The sequence below is a fragment of the Bombus pascuorum genome, chromosome 6 (genome assembly GCF_905332965.1).
Source record: "Bombus pascuorum chromosome 6, iyBomPasc1.1, whole genome shotgun sequence".
NCBI lineage: Eukaryota > Metazoa > Arthropoda > Insecta > Hymenoptera > Apidae > Bombus > Bombus pascuorum.
Window position 1 is genome coordinate 12,703,755 of NC_083493.1, and position 22,301 is coordinate 12,726,055.

Consider the following 22,301-nt stretch of genomic DNA (forward strand, 5'->3'; position numbering starts at 1 on the left):
TGTGTCTATTTTTCAAAGAAATTATAGATGGTACGAAATTTGGTACCATTTATCATAATTTAACAACAAAATTAATATCTAATATCTGTGATTCGCTGTATTTAATAACGAATCTTTGTTTTTACAGATTGTGATTGAAATGATATTTGTATTTATTTATTATTTAAATTTATAGCGAATGGAATAAGTACTATCGTAAGACTCACGTGCAAGGAACGTAGACATCGATGCTGCCCAGGAAAAGTCGTCGTGAAGGCCATCATCAAGGAGGAATCATGTAAACCTATAGAAGAAAACTATAGCAAAATATGGATATTATAATTTGTTCTTAGAGATAATGTTAATTATTTGAAAAATTTAAAGTAGTAGAAGATCAATCTCTATTAAAATTATAATGACAATATTCAATTCAAGAATGCAAAATTTAAATACAAGCAATAGAATTTAATGAGCTACAAATTATAAAATTACTTACATTCTTGGCTTTTGAAGCCCCGCTAGCTCCTTTTCAAGAAACAGGAGGAAGAGGAAGAACTGATAAACCTTTAACAAAATATGAACTATTATATATAAACGATATATATATAATTATAATAAAAATTATAATAATATAATAAAACGATATATGAATAATTTATTTTGAAAATTAAGCGATGATTAGCCAAAAAATTTGAGACAACGAAATATGAAAAAATTCTATGAAAACTTTGAACTTTAATAATAATGGAAAGGTTAAATTGCAGGTAAACTAATTACTACAACAATTGGAATTTTGATATTAAAATTTAAGATCAGACCTTATTCTTTAGTTAATAATAATTAAAGCAAAAGACAAAGAATTAAACTAATTGGAACACGATATGTAATGATTCTTACATGCTTAGTTTTGAAGCATCACTGCGTCCTTCCCAAAACACAGGAAAAAATGTGAATTGTGAAAAATCTGAAACAAAACATGTGAAATATTACAATTTCCTCTGCGAATATACCTTTCGTCGTTTAAAGAATTTAAGGAAATGAAAAATAAAACTATTCAAACTTGAAATTTTAATAATAATAAAAATCAAAATTCTGTTAAAATTCTTATAAAATTGAAACTCTAAGACAACAATTTTTAATGTAATTGACGCTATGAAATGATGAGAATCTATGGAAGCTTAAAGATTTTATGCTAATAGAAATTAATAATAGTTCAATCAAAATACGAGTAATAAAATAGTTTAGAATGCAATGTACAGAGATACTTACATTCATGAGTTCCAGAAGAGACTGTATCCTCTTGCGAAACCTGCGACTCTACTACCGAAAGCGAATGTTTGAAAAAAAAAGATATATAAAAAAAGAAAAAAAAAAGACTATTAGCGCGTCCGTTTAAGTAACAATCGACGAACACACTGACTCTAATTTCGCGTACAACTGTTGTAATTGAATTTATAATTACCACGAGCTATCGTGCTCTACAAAATATAAAAAATGTTATTACGTAGCAAACACTGACCCTACCGACCGCATTGCGCGCGGCCATAAATATTTTCTGAAAAAAAGTTGTATTAGCATGGTAGCTAGGGGGGGGGGAGGCAGACTGTTTATTTTGGAAATACTTTTTTTGCTGTTTTTCGAAACCTATTATGCATTTTTCACCAATAAAGAGGTATTACGTACGCGTATTAGACAATGGAATACACGTGTAATATTTCAAACACTGTTTATGTATTGCAAAACATTTTCTAATATATTTTTTGTATTTATTAATATTCTAAAATATAAAACCAATTTTCCAAGAAGAATTCAATTGTGAATGTTCGTTATCAGAGTTTGAAATATGGTTTTTACTAATATATCATGTTGTACTTTATAAAGATTCGACAATGCTTATAATAAATTAAGCTTTCTTATCTAAACGTATCTGAAGTGATTAGAATGTATAATCTTGCACAGAAATGTGTTTGTTCAGACTCTTTCAAGGAAATAGTAAACTTATTTTCTTACTCAAGTATATAAAAATATAATAATTTCATGATAGATTTTTTTCCAATAACAATTAAATGATTCGCATAATTTGCTATATATTGATATAAAAACATTAATTACTTAATAGTATATCCGATTATTAACGATAATCTATGTATATACCCATAACACTTTTAAAATGTGATTTCTTTAACCTCATTTTATTTCATCTTAATATTTTCAACAAATTATACAACTATCTATAAAATAATGTCATTATAAACCAATTGTAAATTGTATATCAATTATGTAACAAATACTGATTACCACTGAGCCAATAAAAAAAGAAAATAATCGTGTACATACATCTGCTTCGTTATAATATCTCAATTACCAAATCTGCATGAGAAATCAACAACAGAATTTATTAATAAACATGTATGGCGTCATTTCGTATCTCTTCGAATTATCGATTATTAATCGCCTGTGGCGTCTATGATGTGAACCCCTATTTTTTCACGTGACCAGCCAATAATCTGTACAAAAGAAAACCAACAATATCAAATAAATGCATGACAAGAGCAATGATATTACAATAATAAAACAAATTATAATGCAATAAAGCAAAAATAGAATCCAAATTTTGCCTCAAAGGCCGATAATATGAGCTATCGATAATGAAACCAGTCAAATATTCGGTAAACAATGATGGTTAAAAAGAAAATTTCGAAAAACTACTCAGTTTTATTAAAATGATAATCTATAAGCGATTAAATAAAAACGTACTGTTTAAATGAAGCAGATAGAAGTATAGAAATGTTGATAAAGTTGAAATGAAAGTGCTAATAATGACAAGTCAGTACGACGAATTTTCCCTCCGTAACTTTCAACGGTAGAATGTCACCTCACGTCACGCTTCACCACCAAACTACGACTTTACAATTCTTCGCACCAATAAGAACACACGCTTTGTTTCGACGATATATTGCACCAATAGGAACGCTCAATTTCATTTGACAATATTCTGCACCAATAGGAACGCCCGATTTGACTTCGCAACACGCTGCGCCAATAGGAGCGTCCAATTTTCCTACATACGAAAGCGCGAAAATTTAGTGTATTCAAATAGTCAAACTGATGAAATTGAAGAATATAAGGTATGTTTAAGACAATGTTCATAGAGAATAAAATTATGTTGATAATGAAAAGCTCTTATATTATAGAAGTGTAGCTGATATTATTAAGTAAAGTAGGGTATTAGTAAAAATATAATTATAGTATATTAATTAATTATTCATTTCATTATTAATAAATATATTTAAATAATTCAAACATTTTCATAGATGAAAAAACATGAAAAAGATTTTCTGTGCTATTTTATGGATATCTCTATTAAACATAAATGTCATTTTTAGAAATTATTAATATTAACAATTTGGAATAGTCTTTGATAATTTATAGCAAAACTATTATGCAAAGAGAAATTTTTTTAATCGGAAATAATTTACTATCATTTTTTACTTTGCTATTAATTAATGTACAAATTCTAAAACTTTCATTACTTTAACATAATCTTATATCAGGAAGTAAAACGGACTTATGTGTATAACAAGATATTATATTTACATATGTATTTAATAATTAATTGTTGAACAATTATATATGATTAGAATTAAGTTAAGAAAGTTGGTAAATTGTTATAAAATTCTATATATCGTTTACTCTTGTAAGATATTTTATACCATACTTAAGTACGTAATTTCATATTAAAATTTCATTTCAGTATATTTCAATGACTATAAACGTCGTAACCTCATTCTGTGCTGAATCGGTAACGTTGGGAATGATAATAAAATGATAAGGTGGCTGTAAAACCTCCGAGATATATGAAACAAAAATGCTTTGGATATTTCTGATTAAATATACATAATTTCTATTTATACTATCAAGTAGAGAAAAGTAGATGTAAGCATGTAATAACCAAAGCCCCTAAAGCTCCGAAAGGACAAACGAGGTTGCAATACATATATAATTTCTATAATCGCTGCTCTAAAGCACAGATGATGCAATATAACAAAATTCTACAATTTTTGAAACGATCGGTATTTCAGTACATATTGATTTTAGTACAGAATTGGGATTTCAGACACGAAATCTCATATCACGCCAGTACAAAGTGATGATGCTATGTCTATTTCACAAATATGTACTTCGTCTATTTTATAGTTAGTAATTATTGGAATTAAAAGTGAGTATGACTATAAACTTACAAGTTGATATTTTAAACAGAAGAAATGGAATTTTATATTTCATATATGTATCATGTTCACTTTCTACTCTTTCTATAATATTTGTAAATAGTATCAATTTTTCCAATAAAATAAATTTTAATGGTTCATTATTATATTATAATTTCTAATACACACTGATTATCGGTGTAACAATTAAATTATTACTTTATACATTTTTCAAATGGAATTTTGCTTTTGTTCAACTTTCAAATCGATTTAAATTTAAGACTAGAAGTTTGTCAGTATAGTTACTTCAATTTCTAAAAAATGTACATTTATTACACGTTGAAAAAAGCATTATTTAAAGAGTTTTACAGTCCTTTGTTAGTAAGTTTAAGGTAAATTATAAAAAATTCTTATACCAATTTAATTTCTATTTAACTTCTCTCAACAAATAATAGGATAATAGAAAGTTAGCACGCTGGAAATTTCAAGTGAATTTCTGTTTTAATGAAATGGTAGTTGCAAGAAAAAGAATGCAATAACAAAGTATTTTGCAGCTGAAAGAATATTGTTTTCGTTGCAGTAAATATTCCTTCAATTATCTGATATCAATTGCTATATATATCCGTACGGTATATGCGTATACATACAAGATACATATCGAGTACACAAAATTGGCTGCATAACGTATCTTCGCTGTCCAGGGATAGAAAACAAAAAAATCGAGTATGGGACTACTATTGTCCAGCTGTCCAGTAATGGACGACCCTCTTTTGGCTCGAGCTAATAATGCCGAATTGATCCAGGACGCTTTTCAGTGATTATATTTCACGATGCCGAACGTTTGCCTTTTATTAGAACCTCACCAAGAAAAGCAAATTTTTTATTACAGTTTTTCTCTGTCCGGCTGTTTACGGCTTTGCATTTTTCAGGCATCTGCGTTTCAAATCGTACCGATGTACAAAAACTGAAGAAAAACGTAAAACAGGATATGGCTATATGACGATACTATTCAAAAAAAATAAATTATTTAGCGCGAAACCTACGCACTCGTATCAGCTACGATAAATATTTATCTGCCGATCATCGAGCAAATTGTATTATCTCTTACGATATTCCATAACATGTGTCGTTTGCATTATATTGAGATTATTATGAATGCAGTGAAACGCGAGATTTAAGTTACAAATAAACACAATTAACATACGAAATATTATTATCGTTTATTATAGACAATACGTATGTTACTCACAAGTATAGAAATACACGGCGAACTGAATTTTTACATATATACAGTAGCGGACAAAAGTTTAAGACGAAATGGAAGAAATAAATAATTGATTTACTTTCCATAAAAAATATAAATACGGTGTTCTACTTTTGGTATTAACTAATTGTACATTTGTTTGTACACTTAGAAAAAAAATTTCATTTTGATATTTTGCTCAATAGCTAAGTTATAAAAAAGGAACGAAATCTGTATAATATTTCGTCGGTCAAAAGTTTAAGACTATACAAAAAATATTAATTTTTGGTTAAAAAATATACACAATTTTTGTTTAAATTCAATATTTTGTTCAATATCCGTTATTTCTTATCCCTTCGGTACATCTTCTTGGCATAGAATCTATTAATTTTTTATATTAATCTACCGTAATATTATTCCAGGCTGTTTCAATCGTAGAGTAAAGTTCATTTAAATTTTTCGGTTTATAACCTTGTACTGTCTTTTTTATGATGCTTCACAAATTCTCGATTGGGTTAATGTCTGGTGATTGCGACGGCCACGGCAGCACGGTGATATTTTCTTCTTGAAAAAACTGTTTCACAACCCGAGCCGTGTGCTTCGGATCATTATCATTTTGAAAAATAAAATCATCACTCATATTGTTGCGTGCAAAAGGTAACATTGTGTTCTTGAGTATGTCCTTGTATTGAAAACGGTCCATAATTCCATTGATACGACATATCGGACCAGGGCCGCTTCGAGAAAAACACGCCCACACCATAACGTTGCCACCACCATGTTTAAGAGTTTTTAAAACGCACTGTGTTTTCAAACTTTCGCCAATTCGACGTCTAACGTACCGTATCCCGTCAGAACAGACGCGATTGAATTTCGATTCGTCAGAAAACAATACCTTTTGCCAATCTTCACTTGTCCAATGCTTATGAGCTTTAGCAAATGCAAGTCGTCTTTTTCGATTCCTAGAACTCAGCAGTGGTTTCTTTTGGGGTTTTCGTCCTCTTAAGTTAAAGTCTTCTAATCTTCTCCTAACAGTTCTAGCACTAATTTGTGTATCGTTTTCATAGTTTATCTCCGCAGCAATATTATTTGCACTACGAAAACGATCCTTTTCGCTCAATCGATGAATCCGGCGATCCATTTTCGGTGTTGTTTTCCGTGGTCTTCCGTTTTTCGGTTGATCGCAATACATGCCTGTCTTTAAACATTTATACCAAGCTTGTTTACAAGCTGTTTCTGACCTGTTCACTATATTTGCTATTTCGGTGAAGGTTTTACTTTGCTTTCGCAGCCTTACGATTTGTTCCCTTTCGTTTTCAAGTAAATTCTTTGATTTACCCATAGTCTGTTCCTACCTAAATGAATTTTAAGCAATAAAAGGTACACTAAACAATGATTTTGACATTCCAGAATCAAAATGTTCAAAAACTGTACTCGTACTCACGTTTTACACAGATCGTCTTAAACTAATGTCCACTGTTTCCAAGTGCTAGGCGGTAACTAACTGTTGTAACTCCTACATTGTTTGTATTTAACAACTGACTGTCTGAGGTTACGAAGGTCAAACATACAGCTACGTTATTCCAAAGAGACAAACCGAATAGAAGAACAATATGCGTATAAGATGTTTGTAATCCGGTTTACAAATCATCGTCTTAAACTTTTGTCCGCTACTGTATATTCTTTTTTTTTTACTATCACCCTGTGCAGTAACCTATATCCACACGATACTGTTAAGAAAAAAAGCGACCATTATTGAATCGTCGAATCTGCGGTCATCCATGTGGCGCGTGTCCTGTGACACGACTACTCGTTTCTTTTTTTGCCGGTTCTTTTTTCACCGATGATTCGATTATTCAAGAGGGAGGAACGAGAAAAAGGACGTGAAAGAGAATCGGACCAAAGAGTATGTAGAATCGCACGCATGCTCGAGAAACATATCCGCCAGCTAATTTTCAGCGTACTAATTTGCACCGGAATCTCCTTCGCTATCGAGCGCTTCGAACAAAGAACAATTCGTTGTCGAATCTAGATGCATCGATAAGTGGCACTTTACTATCCAATGCACGGGAATTTTACAAAGGGACCATCTTCTTTCCTCCCTTTTCCATGGTTGTGCAAAAGCAACTATACGATTACCGGTCTATAGTTCGCTGTAACAACTATGAATAACAGAAGTAGATCGCAGGATGGGAAAGCGAGCACCGGCACAAACAGGCGCGGACTGCCAATTGAAATGCATCATGCGATTCGAAATTATTGGTCTATGTCTCGCAAAGTTCCTCGAGTAATATCATTAATTTCGAGCAGCGAATACGAACGGACGCAACTTCATTATCATTATCAATACCGCACCGAAATCGCGTGACAAGTATGCAACCGCAAAAGCGGAACACCCTAGCGTACGCTTGGATGTTATTGGCCAGCCGCTCTAATTTATCCTTTAAATTATTCACCATCTCGACTATCCTGTCGATTTTTGATCGGTAAAGAAAGAAAGCATCCAGCGAGACAGGTGCGCCGCAATTAGACACGTGCCGTGAACGCGATGGGGCACGATTAAATTGTGAGGAAAACGGCACCCGGTCATACTGGAAGGTAAATCGTGTGTCCGACAGAGTAGTTTCACTTTGGAAGAGGAAAGGATGCGCGTGGTCAAACGCGATGCGCGCATGAATGTTTATAACCCGCGATAAGTGCAACTTGTTTCAATAAATTATTCGCATCTAGCCCGACTACGTGTGATGGATTATCATACAAGCGTTACACTTGTTGAGCTCTAGTTTTGATCGGCTTTTCAAAACGAACGTAACATTTTATGTAACATTAACGTAGAACAGAAGAAATAGAAAACGCGTAAAGACTTTACTCACTGGAGGTACATATTGGGTTAGCAACTAAGTGATTGCGGATTTTGTCATTAGGTGGTATTGACAAAATCCGCGATCACTTAGTTGCCAACCCAATATTTAGCAATAAAGCTAACGAACATTGTCCTTTTCTTTAAGAACTTTCTTTTTGATCGCTTCTTTAAAACGAACGTAACGTTTCGTGTAGCTTCAACATAAGATAGAAGGAATAAAAATCGCATTACTATTTTATTTGTTAGAAATATGTATTTACGAATATAACTAATGGCTATTGTTCTTTTTCTTTCAGAGCGTAATGCTCGTTTTTGAAATCTAGCGATAAAATATCGAGACAGCAGTGCGGGAAGAATGGAGAAAAAACATCGGCTCGTCATCGAACGAGCTCCCTTGAGTACTTTTCGAAAAAATATCTCTTTCGTGTAGGTGCGAGTGTCTCTCACGAGATTCTGCGCGTCATTTCCCGTGGAATGGAAGGAAACTCCTAAGAGGAGGCTCGTACCCGGCCGGACTTGTCCGTGAGGCTAAACTAATTTGCTGCGTGAGGGTAGTCGCTGGGTTGGAGCTTGAAGTGGGGTGACACAGGGTCGAGGCAGATGGAAAGTTCAGAGGGGTTGAAGGGAGAGTCATCTGATTCCGCGTAGTGGGAGAACCGAATTCCGAGTGACCAGTAAAAATGCCACCCCACGCGCCCCTCCCCTTCCTCACCCCCCTACACCGCTTTCCTTCACTTTCTCTTTCCGCTTCGCTTTCTTCCCTTTTCTTCCCTTTCGTCTCCCTTCTCTTTCGGACCCTTTACCCTCACCAAGCCCACCTTCGGGGTGCAGGAAGGACTGTGAACTGGGGTAAAAGACTGCTCGTGCTGAGTCGCGAGGAGGACGGTGATAGCTTAGAGACGCGCGGATATGTTCGCGTCTGTGGTTGAGCGCGATCATGTGGGTGGGCGCCTTTTTTAACGCACGTGTGTGCAGGTGCGTGAGTCTGAGAGAGGAGGAAGTGCCTTAACGAAGAAAGGCTCTCAGTGACGGATACTTTCCTCCAAATACCCTCCGTTTTCTTACATATTCGTGAAATTTATCTTTTCATCTTCTACGATGAAGAATGACAATGAAATTTCTAAATAACGTGAACGTTATATCGCACAAAGATGCGTGCAATGTGGATCGTTGATCTGATCTTAACGTTAATTTCGCATCAGGATGCCGATAAAACAGAAACGTTCGTTATAGAAAAATTATATGAAAGAACATTGATCTTACAAGGGAAAGCTTAAATCTTGTAGCAAGAAGAAATAAGATGAAGAAGGCGTAAGGAGCCAACAAGAGCTTAAGAAGACGTCGTCCCTGACTTTGAAAGAGGGTAGCAGGGAGTAAGGGGTGAGTTCACTGGGGGGACTAGAAGCTAGGGTATGGAGGCGGTAGCGGGGATGGGGGTTGAATCAGCGCGGGGGTGTATGGGGGAATTAGTAGATGGCCGTGGACAATGTGGGGGATACTTTCTCATATCAAGTATGGCCGCCATCGTGGCACGATGGCCAAAACAATAGTAAGTAGAGAGACCAGTAAGCAATCGTCGTCTCTCGTAATTCCTCGCTAACGTCATTTTTTTCACCCCTTCTATTTTGAAAATTCTTAATCTCGGATTACGTCTTTGAGACAACACTTTAAACGTTTCCTATTGTTTTTCTCGTGTTTCAGTGCGCAGTGAATAAAGTGATGTTATCGTCGTTATCGTCGCCGTTATCAGTCGCAAGCTCGTGCCTCGTTTATTAAAAAGGATTCATCGCCGTATCACTATAATTAAGAAATGGATAATGGCAAGAAATCAATCAATCGTGAACATTTTGAATTCTTTTACATGGGCAAATTGCTTCTGATTACGGTAAGTACTTAACGAAGATTTTCTAAATTTCCTTGAAATCGTGTATCTTTAATAAATCGAATGGCTACTGTAATGCATTATCATGCAATTTTTCCGATTATCGTCACCGATACGAGTATTGCTTATCTTTTACGAAAGAATCAAAGATGAAAAATTCTTCCCATTCCATCTGCTATTCAACGGAAAAATAAACTTCGCGTGTGCAACAGAGTGCGCGACTCATCGTATACATTCTTACGTTCGACCTTCGCGATTTTTACAGCGATTTGTCATCCATGAAACAGCTTAAGGATTGTAGAAACGCGTACGATTACTTCACTAAGATTATCAATGTCTAAATAAAAAGAACAAAATAGTAACTTTAAATATGGAATTTCTAAAACGACGCTACACCGTTGCCCATTCGACGAAGACTAAGAGGCCGTCCGATATCCGCCGACGTCTTTTGCATGCGAATACTCCACGTGGTTCATCTGACGACACGCATTGCGCAGATCCAACTTTCCGCAATCCCCACCTTTATGTGAAACGCACCTTTTACATACTTATTTCTGATACGAATATAACACGCCGCTCAGTTAATATAGCTCGGACATGTGAACGCGTTTAACCCTTTTTTAAAAATACTTCTATCTTCTAATTTGCAATGAGACGTTTAAGAGAAAATGTCTTACTCTATATATTTTTAAATTCTGTTAACATATTTTCAATTCAGAACACGCCAACATTTTTTTTTTAATTTTTGGAGATAAATCCTTGAAAAGAGAAAAAAAAGCAAACTTTTTACAAAATACATTGCAAAAGTTTAAATGAATGCGATCGAAGTAATTCATTGGACAGTACAACGAAGCTACGTGTCCCGTTACAAATTCATTTCCTTATTGAAACTTTAGAAGCAAAATGCAACCAGTTCGGATGAATGTCAGTGAATCGCAATTACAGAGACGTCAATCACGTAAGAAGGTCGAAGTGGAGAGACGAAGCGTGCTAGATGTTTAAAGAAAAGAGGAGTGGGTGGGTGGATAGATTTTCAGTACTGGCGCGATGATATTTGTCTTGTTTACGGACAGACTTATGCGCGTGTGCGGACCAGTGAAGTTCGCTGCTCGATCAATAGGCCTCTACTGAAATCACATATAAACGCACTCACGCGCACACACGCAGGTTACCGTTCGAACGGACACACGTACGCCACGACCAACGCAAAAACTTCGCGAGCTTTTCTTTTTCCACTAGGAGAATCGAGATGGTCGAACGACCCAACGCGATACTTCCATAATTTACCCTCCTCGTCATCTTATCGATTCTAGAAATTCCCGTTTCTATTGACGTTCATGTTCAGTTTGTCTTTAAAAGTTCAATGATCACCGCGCGAATAATCTTATCTCGCATATCTCCATAAATACTTACATCGCTCATTTTTTTTTTTTTTTTTTTTTCTTAGTACCAGTATATTTCTGATAAACGAATTACGAAAACAGGTTAAACAGATATAATAAAATACGAAGGGACGTATCGAGCATCCTAACCGAACAATCTCGTATAGGCTGCTTCGTCGAATCATATCGATTCATCGCATTCAATATTAATTACCGTGCAAACCCTCGCCGAAAACGCATAATTTATCGTACCATCGTTTCACGAGTCGGTAAAGAGTCAGCTGCGACCACCACGCATCCGCGTATGCTACACGCGGCATATGTTGTCGCAGCATCGTTATTCTGTCAAGTTAGAACGTTGTTTACCGCGTGTAACACGCCCACGCAACAACGCTATGAAACGATTTCAGTGAATCGCAACAGAAGAAAGGCATATGCAGAATACGTGCATCCACGATAATACCTCTTTCACTAGCTGCCCCTTCGTATCAAAAACGCGCGATTGTTATTTCCTTCTCTCCCTTCTTTGTGCTTTCCACTCTTTAACAACATGTTTTTCTCGACACCCTTTCGAGAACTATCAAATTCCCCTCGCTCCCCTAACCTTCCCGTTCTTTCGATGTCATTCATCCAATTTTGGCTAGAAACGGTGCAAAGGCTTTTCCACGATATAGTGGGGCACCGACGTACCATACGGGCGTATTTACGCGTATTTTTCGAAAATCCGTCAAATGTTACGCAGAAATGCGGGTTCTGCTTCGCAACCCTCCGCTTCTCTATCTCAGCCTGTTTTTCAAGCCTCGCGTAATCCAATTTCTGTAAGCTGACAGGCGGCCGCCCAAATTTCGAATAACGATCTTACGTTGTCGTCGATTCGAAGGTTCGATATATGTGTCTGAACTTTTACGATCAACCCTAGAGACGACGATCGCAAATAATATTTATTATTCCCGAATTATTATAATTGTATTACCGTAATAGATATAAAATAAAATTTTAAAGGCCACGAATTAAAAGATAAGAATATCAAATCGTTAGATGTAAAAAGATTTAGACGTGACGAAGAATAAACTACATCCTATTATATGTAAACGTAACTCAAAGATTAAAGCGAAATCTTCAGGATAATGACATAAGCGTGAAGCACCTTTTTATTGAATCGTCGAATTCTTCGATGGAACGTGATTGGCCTTTGATCCGCGAATCGGAGCGGAATCGATCGAAACAGTTCGAAAATCATCTGTTTGGGGAATGTAGCAAACGATGCTTCGTTAGAATGGTGGGGGATATTTATGTGATAGTTCTCTGAAGGTGGTAGGGGCGAGAACGGTGTGACATCCCCTTCATAGGGCATCGTGTCTGCACCTAACAGTAACCTGAGAGAGTTCACAGAGGCGTAAGCGGTGACGAACACCATAGATTAACACCTCTTCGAGATCTTTAAAGATCTTTCTATCGAGAGTATACGTAGTAGCATAGGCAGCTGTTCCTTTTGCCTTTTTTCAAGAATTCGCCATGTTTCCCTCGTCTACTCATCTCCTAACTTCAGTCCAATTTGATCCCTCCAAACAGTTTCAGTACGATCGAACGAATATCCTTGAGTAAAAATACCCTCCTCCTAACCCCTCGTTTGGTCGAGACGTTCCGTAGAAATCGTAAAATTTATATCGAGTGGCTCGTTCTTTCGAGGGCTCGTTTGACCAACACCAACCTGAGGTAACCCCACGGTTTACCTACCCTCCTTGATGCCACGTGCCAATAACGTTTTTCCAGCATTCTTGACGTCTTTAAAAGAGAGACAGCGAAAACGATTGTTCGTCGCGCGAACGTGTGGCTATGTGTAGTTTCAACAAGAAAGTGGTGTTTACGCGCGATTTCTCCGATAAAAATGTGCGATAAAGTTCCACGTGATACTCAATGGAATTGTATTGTTTCGGAGCCGTTTTATTTACATTCAGCGATGTTTATTGGATGGTTTCTAGAGAAAGATGTTTCTCGGACGATTTCAATCGGTGGCGTTTAATCTTTTACGAAGAAACCATTTTTATATTGGTAAGAAACTTTTAATACTAATTTTGACATATTTTTTTCTTCTTTTGTAATTTTTTCTCTTTTTTTCCTATTGCTATAACTTTCCTATAACTTATGATCGTTTAATTCTCTTTATTTTCGTCCAATCTTGTTTCGATATTGTCCCTCGTCGCGAGCATTACCAGAAACTGGCACAGTTCAATGACCTGACTATTATTTCGTGACAGGAGGCATGGGTCTGTCAACTTCAATTAGTAATTACGGAGCTTCTGAAATGCATATTCGTACTATCCTCTGAATTCAGCCCTAAAGTATGGGCGCATATATGAGTCATATAGTAGGTTCCCCAAACGTCTCCCTTTTCTAGCTGTGTCCATTCGCGTATAGGGTGTCTCATCGAGGTAAAGGCCTATAACTCGTGTGTACTTCTTTCTCTGCCACTCGTTAGGCGATTCTATTTTCATCCGTATATATCATCCAACTGCAATCACGATAGTACATATAGAAACGAACCCACGGAACAAAACCAGGAATATGGATGAATCCATCGATACCCACCGTATATATTAGCGGGACTTTGTTCGATTTCGCGTTTTTTAATTATTCGTGTTACCAATTCAACGATAGAAAAATACGGCGACGTTTGAACAATATTGCCAAGGCTGCGTGAATGCAAATAACAACGAGAGGGGGCCGGTTTGATTTTTGTTTAACAGGGCGACGAGTAATCGATAAGCTGGTGCGAGATTGGGCCTGTCACGTCCAAGCAAAATGTCCTCGACGATGGCGCATGAGACGACGACGATATCGGAATTGACGGAATTGGACAGCGACGGATCGAGTTGCGGAGAGCGCGACGCGAGGAAACGTCCTCGGTTCGACGCGGATTCAACAGGGCCGAAGAAGAGACGAAAACAAACGACGCCCGTGAGATTCTCCTCGACGTTAATGCCCGGTGTGCACGAAGAATCGAACGAGGACGAGGAAGAGGACGAGGACAGCGAAGGTAAGCTGTCGTCGCAATCACCCATACCGAGTCAATCATCGATAAGAGACGAGAACCTGAATAACGAATTCCGTTGCAAATATTGTAGTCAGTTTTTCGATAGCAAGGAAACGTTAAACGTTCACCTCGACAATGAGCACGGTTCCGCGAATCAAATTTCGGAACAAAGTCAAAGTAGATCTCCGAATTCCGTGATCAAACAAGAACCGTCTCAGCAACTGGACCAATCCGAGAATCCCGTTAATTTGCTTAGCGTAAAGAACTTCGCGATAAACTGGCTAGCCACCGGGCAACACGTGCAATCGCAAGCACAAATGCAGACGCAGAACGAAGAATCCTGGCCCGGGCCAGCGAGTCAAATTCCACCGTTACCCAACCACTTGCAAATCCTTTCTGGCTTTCCTGGCGCCTTGGCGCAGTATTTACCTATGCCCGCGTTCCCATTGACGGAGTCCGGTTCTATCGCCAGGCCCTCGTTGGGACCAACGCCGGTCAGAATCTTTAATCCGGACGCGTACTGTGATCTGTGCAATAAAGAGTTCTGCAACAAGTATTTCCTCAAGACACACAAAGCGAACAAGCACGGTATCTACGTCGATTCACCGGGACCGAGCACCGTCGACAATAGCATTCCAGGACCATTGTTCCCTACCAACTATCCTAGTAACATGGTTAAGATAGAACTACCCGCGACACCACCTACACCGACCGTCGCGTGTGATCTCTGCCAGAAACGTTTCAAAAACGAGGAATCGATGCGTAAACACAAACAAAAGATGCACGCTGAATTATTGGATCAGTCGCAAGAGATCAATTTGTCGCAAAACGAAGAGGATAGGGATACGTCGAGGGATAGTCTCGGCGGTATGGAAACGTTGTTTAAGCAGGAATACGGGATAGAACAAGAGGATGCAACGTTCGTACCAGCACCCAGACACCTATCGCCTCAATCGATTCAACAGGCACGAGAATCCGGTTTCAGCGCTGATCGACTTCGCCGTTTAGGGGTTATAAATCCAGACGCGTTTTGCGAGATATGTTGTAAAGAGTACTGTAATAAGTACTTCCTACGGACTCATAAAATGAAAAGGCACGGTATCATCGTTCAAGACAATGAAAGATCGCCTAGCAATCCAGGGACAGCGGCCAGTTGGCATCAAGTGCAGACCAGTCCGTTAAATCTGATCGTGACGGAGAATCCTGGTAGCTCAGAATCGAACGATCGAGCCGTCGACGATTACGAGTGCAAGTTATGTGGTATACGTTTCCAGACGATTGGGCTGTATCAAGCTCACTGTCGGAAGATGCACGAGAGCGAGGAACAACAATCGCCTAGGCAAGAGTGCGAGCTAGATATATCCGATCAACGGAACGATTCGATCTCGGAGGATCTTCAAAAACTGCAGACGATGCTGTTGCAACTGAACGGACTCAAGCCTACCAAGGGATTATCGTGCAACGTGTGCGGAAAAGAATGCGAGACCAGAGCAGCGTTGCATATTCATATGATAACGGAGCACGGCGCCATCCAAGAAGATTCAACATCCTCGCCGCAAGAAAAGTCACCCTTAACTACAACCTCAGCGTTCTGCGCCCTATGTGGAAAAGATTACGCGAGTCAGGACGCTCTCAGGAAACATATCGCCGACGAACATCAACCAGCGGTTTCGAATACCATTCCTCACACTTCTACAACCACAGCGACAACGACCAATTCGAATTCGACCAGCCAAACTCCAACCGAGAGAAAGGTAACGTCGATGACGCCAACGTCGAGCTATTGCGAGATATGCAACAAGGAATTATGCAATAAGTACTTCATGAAGACGCATATGCAAAGAATGCACGGTATTGAGATTGAAAATGGAGCCCAGATCGGTGGCGTGATATGCAACATTTGCAACAAGGAGCTGTGCAGCAAATACTTTTTACGCGTTCACAAGCACAACACTCACGGCATAGTCGACGAAAATACTCCCAGTTCGGTAAAACAAGAGACCCACGAGGCATCAAACGCGGACGATGCTGCTTTGAAGCCGGAGCAACTCGGTGATCTGAGTCACAGATATTTCACCCACTTTACAGAGGTTTGTCCAATCTGTAGCAGAAGGTTCCGCAGTATAAAGTGGTTAAAGGCTCACCTGATGGGTGATCATGGAAAAACAGGCATCGATAAATGGCGCGAGATGGAGCAACAATATCAAACAACGCCGAAATCAGGGAATAGAACGGCGAATGCGATATCGAAGAATCCTCAACAGAGCTCGAATTTGAAGATACCGAATGGATTTGAAATCTCACAGCAAATCAGGTCTGCCGACTACACTGGTTTGGGTAATCAAGTTCTGTCAAATTTACTGGGATCATCTTCCGAAGATCAGTCGAAAAGCTATCGCTGTTCCTATTGCAATTTCACGTCCTCCGTGTTACCGTTTCTCTTCCTTCACGAGAGGTCTCACGTGAATATCCGTGACAACGAAGGAGAGAAATCGCTTCAATGTCCGATTTGCTCCCAAGGTTTCCATCAGCTGGATATGTTGCATCATCATCTCCTCACGTCGCACCAATTTCCCATGTTGCTGCCTCATTTTCAACCCCCTGTGCTTAATAATTTAGGTCTTGACGCAGAGAAATTGAACGAGGCCAAAGAAAAACTCGATCTGGAAGCGAAGGAGGACCATACGAGGAACAGTCCACAAGCTATCACCAATCAAAATATTCCCGAACCGATGAGAAACAAACAGGACGAAACAGCGGTCCAAGTTACTCCTCATGGTATATATAAGTGCGCACAGTGCAATTACGCGACGACCAATTTAAATAGAATTAAGAAGCACGTGAGAAAAGATCACAAAACGATCAGCGATCCTACCGATAGCGTGCTCGCCGAGCTTAGCAGAACTTTGAAAGACGTTGCCAACAAACATAAGGTACCAGCTTGCTACGCAACGCCACAGGACATGAATTCCAATCCTGATAAAACGATCATGCAGCCATTTTTAATCGAAGAACAGGACACGATGCAAGCTGGAGAGGAATCCAGCTCGGAGAAACGGTTCGCGCCGGCTTTGGTCTATCTGCCGGTTAAATCGCGAATCAACAACGTGCTCACTGCATCCTTTACCCTCAGTCCTGCTTGAAACTCTTCCTTCTTCGCATCTACTCCTATGGATTTTACAACTTGTTTCTACGTCTGCGATTTGAGCACGTGTTATCAGTTCCTACGTAAAGTGTAAGAAAATAGTTAGCGAAAGTTTATATATTTTTCATATACGTGGCTCGTCGAGGGTTCGACTCATTCATCGTTTAGCGTACGCGTACTATCTTGGTGAAAACCATTCACTACATATATTTCCTGGGTATTTGCCGACGAATTTTCATCCTACGCTTTTCTCGTGCAGTGAACGAGGATCTAAGAGATGTATTGGCCTATTTTTTTCGCTTGTTTGATGACTCTTATCACGACGTATATCGCATACATATTATGTACAGAGTGTTTATCAAAATTCCCGGATTCTGTTTTTTTCATAAGAACAGAATGAGAAAACGGAACCCGCGTTCGAAAGCCACGTTGTTATACTGTTCCAATTCGGGAACGTTTTATTGTACATAATATAATTGTATAACTGACACGAACGTGTGATCGAAAAAGTTCCTATTTTAAATGTGACCGACCTCCGAAGAGAGTATACTAGATCGTGTCTAATCTTTCGAGCAACAGCCTCCTTTGTTCGCTTTAATTATTCTCGTAATGCCGCAATTTTGCTTTTTGCTCAAGTCCAGGAATTACGAGCGATACAAGATAGAGAAGGAAACGAAAGAATTACGCGACGCCATCTCGATGTTCGGGCGTCGTTGATACATAACTTTATCGATATACCGGTGGTTTTTCATTTTTCGCGATCGTGCTAGTCAATATTTTATATATAAATATATATATATATATATACATATATGTATAAGCAAAGTTGAAAGGTAGGGAAGAAGATTTATAGAAGTATTTATATGTAGACGCGTTAAAATATGATGAATAACGTGAGGAAAAAGAGGTAACGATAAAAAAGAAGGACGAAAGAAGCGTAATTACGGTAACTGTGAGACAAGCATGATTAAATCTACGGTTACGATATTTAAGTATCAACGAGCAGTGAAAGCCAATCAACTCAGGGTCGACACAGTATAACCCGCAACAAAAAGTACAATCGTATACACAGCCAACGCATTACATAGAATTAAAATAAATATATCGATATAACGTTTCGCAAGCCGCGGATATCAAATATACGCCAATCGATCTCTTCCCGTTTTCGAAAGGGACAAAACGACCACTCGAGAGATATTCGACTGTACGATACCCGTTTCTTTAAATTTTAAACGATTAAAACTGTATGCGCCTCTCTGATTATCTATCTAAACTATTTAAACAGTAAGATCTTACATAGTCTAGTCGTTTACAAGAAATAGCAAACGTTGCCCTAACGATGTCGGAAACGTAAAGTTCCTTTCCGAAATGATGTTTCAACCTCGTGCCTTGCAGCTGAAGAAACTGAGAATCAAAATTTCGTTATCGCCATATATAAGAGTCGAATAGAAGTTGGACACGGTTCGAGTGTCCACGATGTGATGTCGTTTATTTCTGTCGTCCGTATATACAGAAAACAATTCGTACCACGATAATCCTCTAGATCTCGTAATGGCAGTTTCTTTCTCTTTACCGTGCGTGTAATCGTACCACTCTTATCCGCGACGACTGACCTCACCGGTTATAACGCTCTTCGATATAATCGTGTGTTATTTAAATTTCAATATAGAAAGATATATACAAAATTAGAAAATATCAAAATTATATACAGAATTATAAAATTTGTAAAAAGCATAGCATAAAACATAGCATAGAAAAGTAAAAAAAGAAAGACAAACAGATGCAAAAAGATTACATGATTGATCGCACAGTATTTTTAACCGTGTTTCCAATTCTTTCACCGTTAACGGTCAGCAAACGTTCGATCGAAACGTTGTAAAAGACAGCTGGTTTTATAGTGTGACCAGTGGATAGCCAGGCGTGCAGCCGTTCCGAACTTACCTCACCTCCCAAAATGCATTCTTTGCACCGGTGGGGTCCCTTCGATCAACAAACAGACGCGTTACGTTTCCGCCTCCGACGCACGCCTACGCATTGTTAACCCTGGATTATGGAATAATAACGCGGCTCGTTTCGACGACTTTCTTATGTCCAACGAACGACATACGCACGTTGATTCAGAGGCAAATTTCAAACGACACCCGGTAGCTTAAGCCGACTTACATCATTTCACTTTGGTTTCATCGGCGAAAGAAAACCAGGATGAAAGCAGCGTTCGTTCGCCGTGTTCCTTTAAAGCGAAACAGTGTAAATCCGACTGTATCGACCGCGAGACGAACCGAACAGCCATTGAATATACGTATATCGAACACGAACAAAAGACGGTATCCAGTGGCGATTCGATAAACGCGAACGGTCATCAGGCCAGAACGCGTTCCGCGCGATCTAGATTTATGGCACATCGGAAGCAAAAACGGTAGTCTCGACCGACCTTTGTCTCAGCACCCATAAAAATTTCCCCGGGACAGCTGAAATTCGAGAACCGCGTCATTTAATAGGATACGTCCGGGTTTTCCGGCGAAAATACGCCTGAATTAGTATGCGCGCACGCGTGCATTAACATATTTTAGGGGAAGCCAGAGGAGGAATCGGCCATTACGAATCTATTGAGAGAAGAAGAGAGAAAGAACGAACGAAATGTATAGATGAGGGGTACGGAAATTAGAAGAGCCGGCGATCAGAGAAAAAGAGGAAAAAAGACGGAGAGAATTTTTAGTGGCATTGTCGAGATGGCGAGTTTGGGTCCGGGCGAACGGTCTCACATCTGGTCCCCTTATGTGAAGGTCATGTAGGCGAAAGGTCGTGACCTTGGCCGGGATTTTTCCGAAAAAGTCCGACAGAAACGAGCCAAACGAAGGGGGAGGAAGGTGGATAGCACGTATCCTGTCCTTCCTCTCTCCCTTTCACCATTTTTCTCGCCCCACGGACGAACGGTGACATGCAAAACGCGCGCGTCCATGTAAATCGGTACCCTCTTAATTGCATCCCATGGAAATGTGCGTATTGTGCACTTAATGGTCCGTGCGCGGCAACGAGGGTCGTAGATTTTAATTATTGTAACGACTCGCAGTCGATAATAAATCGAGAGCAACGCCGGGGGCGTCATGGTTTTTCACGTGCTGCGTGCAATTTATATCGCCACGTACGAATGATTACGCGATAAAATATCACGGTTCATTGTGTAGAACAGCTTTCCTTTTTTCGTTCCATTTTTAATAGAAATTCGTGGAATTTCATGGAAACTCACGGACCCTTGTCAACGTGTATGGAAAGAAAATCATGACGATCCTAGCCATCGGGGATCATGAAATTTCACTGCAAGCGGCGTGTCCTAAAACGAGTATTGCCTTGACTAACGTAATTGAGCGCAAAATCAAATTTTACCCGTTTAAATCAAAATGATAGAAACTCGAAATATATTTAATATATATGTATATATAATATATAATATATATATTGATTATATATACTGAAAAATTAAGTAAGTACGTCATAGGTTAAGCGCGTTTCGTACTTAAACGAAAAAGATAATATAAATATATATATATATATAAATATATAAATGAATATATATATTTATATATATATTTATGTATATATATATATGATCTGTATTATACTATTATATGATCATACGTGTTTAATAAGCGTATCGTTTCATATAAAGTGTTCTGCGCGTCTAGAGAAATTATTTTTAGCCCGTCTAGTCATTTTCGACAGAATTTACAATTCCAAAAAACTGTTCTAGTCACACGACACAGTCGAAGAATCATATACATATAAATATATAATATGAATACACACGATATAACTAACCTTGAATGGTTTATCGATATACAAGATCGATCGTATATTTTTATATAAGGTTGCGAAATAAGGAAGTTCTTCCTTTGTTGTTTCTCATTTTGTATTATTTCATATATTTATTTGAATTTATTTATTATAATTTATAGACGTACGATCATAACGATGTGCATAAATAAAGTATTTTTCATTTCTTTAAGTTCTGTTTTATATGATTTTCGTTTCCTTCCGTTTCTTATTTATATAGTTACTTGAAACCAACCGCTTTTACGTTCCCATTAAAGTTTTACCGTTTTGCCGTTGCACGACATCAACTTGTATAATTCAATTTACTCAAACGTCAATGTACGTCAGATCGATCAATTTCGCTGCTCCGCGTTTTAAAAGGTGCCACTCCTACGAGTTTTTCAACGCGATGCGAAAGGGTGCCCTGACAAATTAAATGTGACAAATTGCTCGCGTGTTCCGCACTTTTGTCGTTTCATCGAACAAAAAGTATAAGTCAAACATGACCGTATCCGGTTTCCTTTCCAGTACAATTTTTTTTTTTTTCATCACACTCGCAACAACGTAGAATTGGGGAGAGAAATTGGAAAGGAAAAGAAGGGTGGAAACGCGAAGTGAGACGGAGGGAAAGAGAAGAAAGAAGGAGTTTCCCTTTCTCGATGATTCTTCGTGAGCGTAGTGAGGGATAATATTTTATGGGCAAACGAAAGGAAAAGCGGGTTGGTCAATTTTCAGCGAGAGGGAGAGCACGATCC

The 22,301-nt window shown here is 38.3% G+C and overlaps 1 protein-coding gene and 1 long non-coding RNA gene across 3 annotated transcripts in view; one reads left to right on the forward strand and one right to left on the reverse strand.

The window, feature by feature from the left end:
* Positions 1-212: 212 nt before the first annotated feature.
* LOC132908007 (uncharacterized) overlaps positions 213-22,301 on the reverse strand; it is a 41,668-nt gene continuing 19,579 nt past the window's right edge. The window contains exons 4-6 of the long non-coding RNA XR_009658288.1: positions 2,345-2,486; positions 476-534; positions 213-296 (exon numbers count right to left, since the gene is read on the reverse strand). This is a non-coding gene — a long non-coding RNA (uncharacterized LOC132908007). The remainder of the gene's footprint in view (positions 297-475; positions 535-2,344; positions 2,487-22,301) is intronic.
* LOC132907781 (uncharacterized) lies at positions 9,064-19,438 on the forward strand. Of its 2 annotated transcripts, XM_060961177.1 has the most exons (3): positions 9,065-9,842; positions 9,995-10,178; positions 14,305-19,438. In XM_060961177.1, the coding sequence occupies exon 3, from the start codon at positions 14,360-14,362 to the stop codon at positions 17,732-17,734; it is 3,375 nt and encodes a 1,124-aa protein (XP_060817160.1). In that variant the 5' UTR covers positions 9,065-9,842; positions 9,995-10,178; positions 14,305-14,359; the 3' UTR covers positions 17,735-19,438. The 2 variants fall into 2 exon arrangements, with proteins under 2 accessions (XP_060817161.1, XP_060817160.1); XM_060961178.1 differs by lacking the exon at positions 9,995-10,178 and having other exon boundaries at positions 9,064-9,842.

Excerpts from the sequence above, each read along its gene's own strand:
- LOC132907781 (XM_060961178.1), top strand. The coding sequence starts at position 14,360 with ATGTCCTCGACGATGGCGCATGAGACGACGACGATATCGGAATTGACG.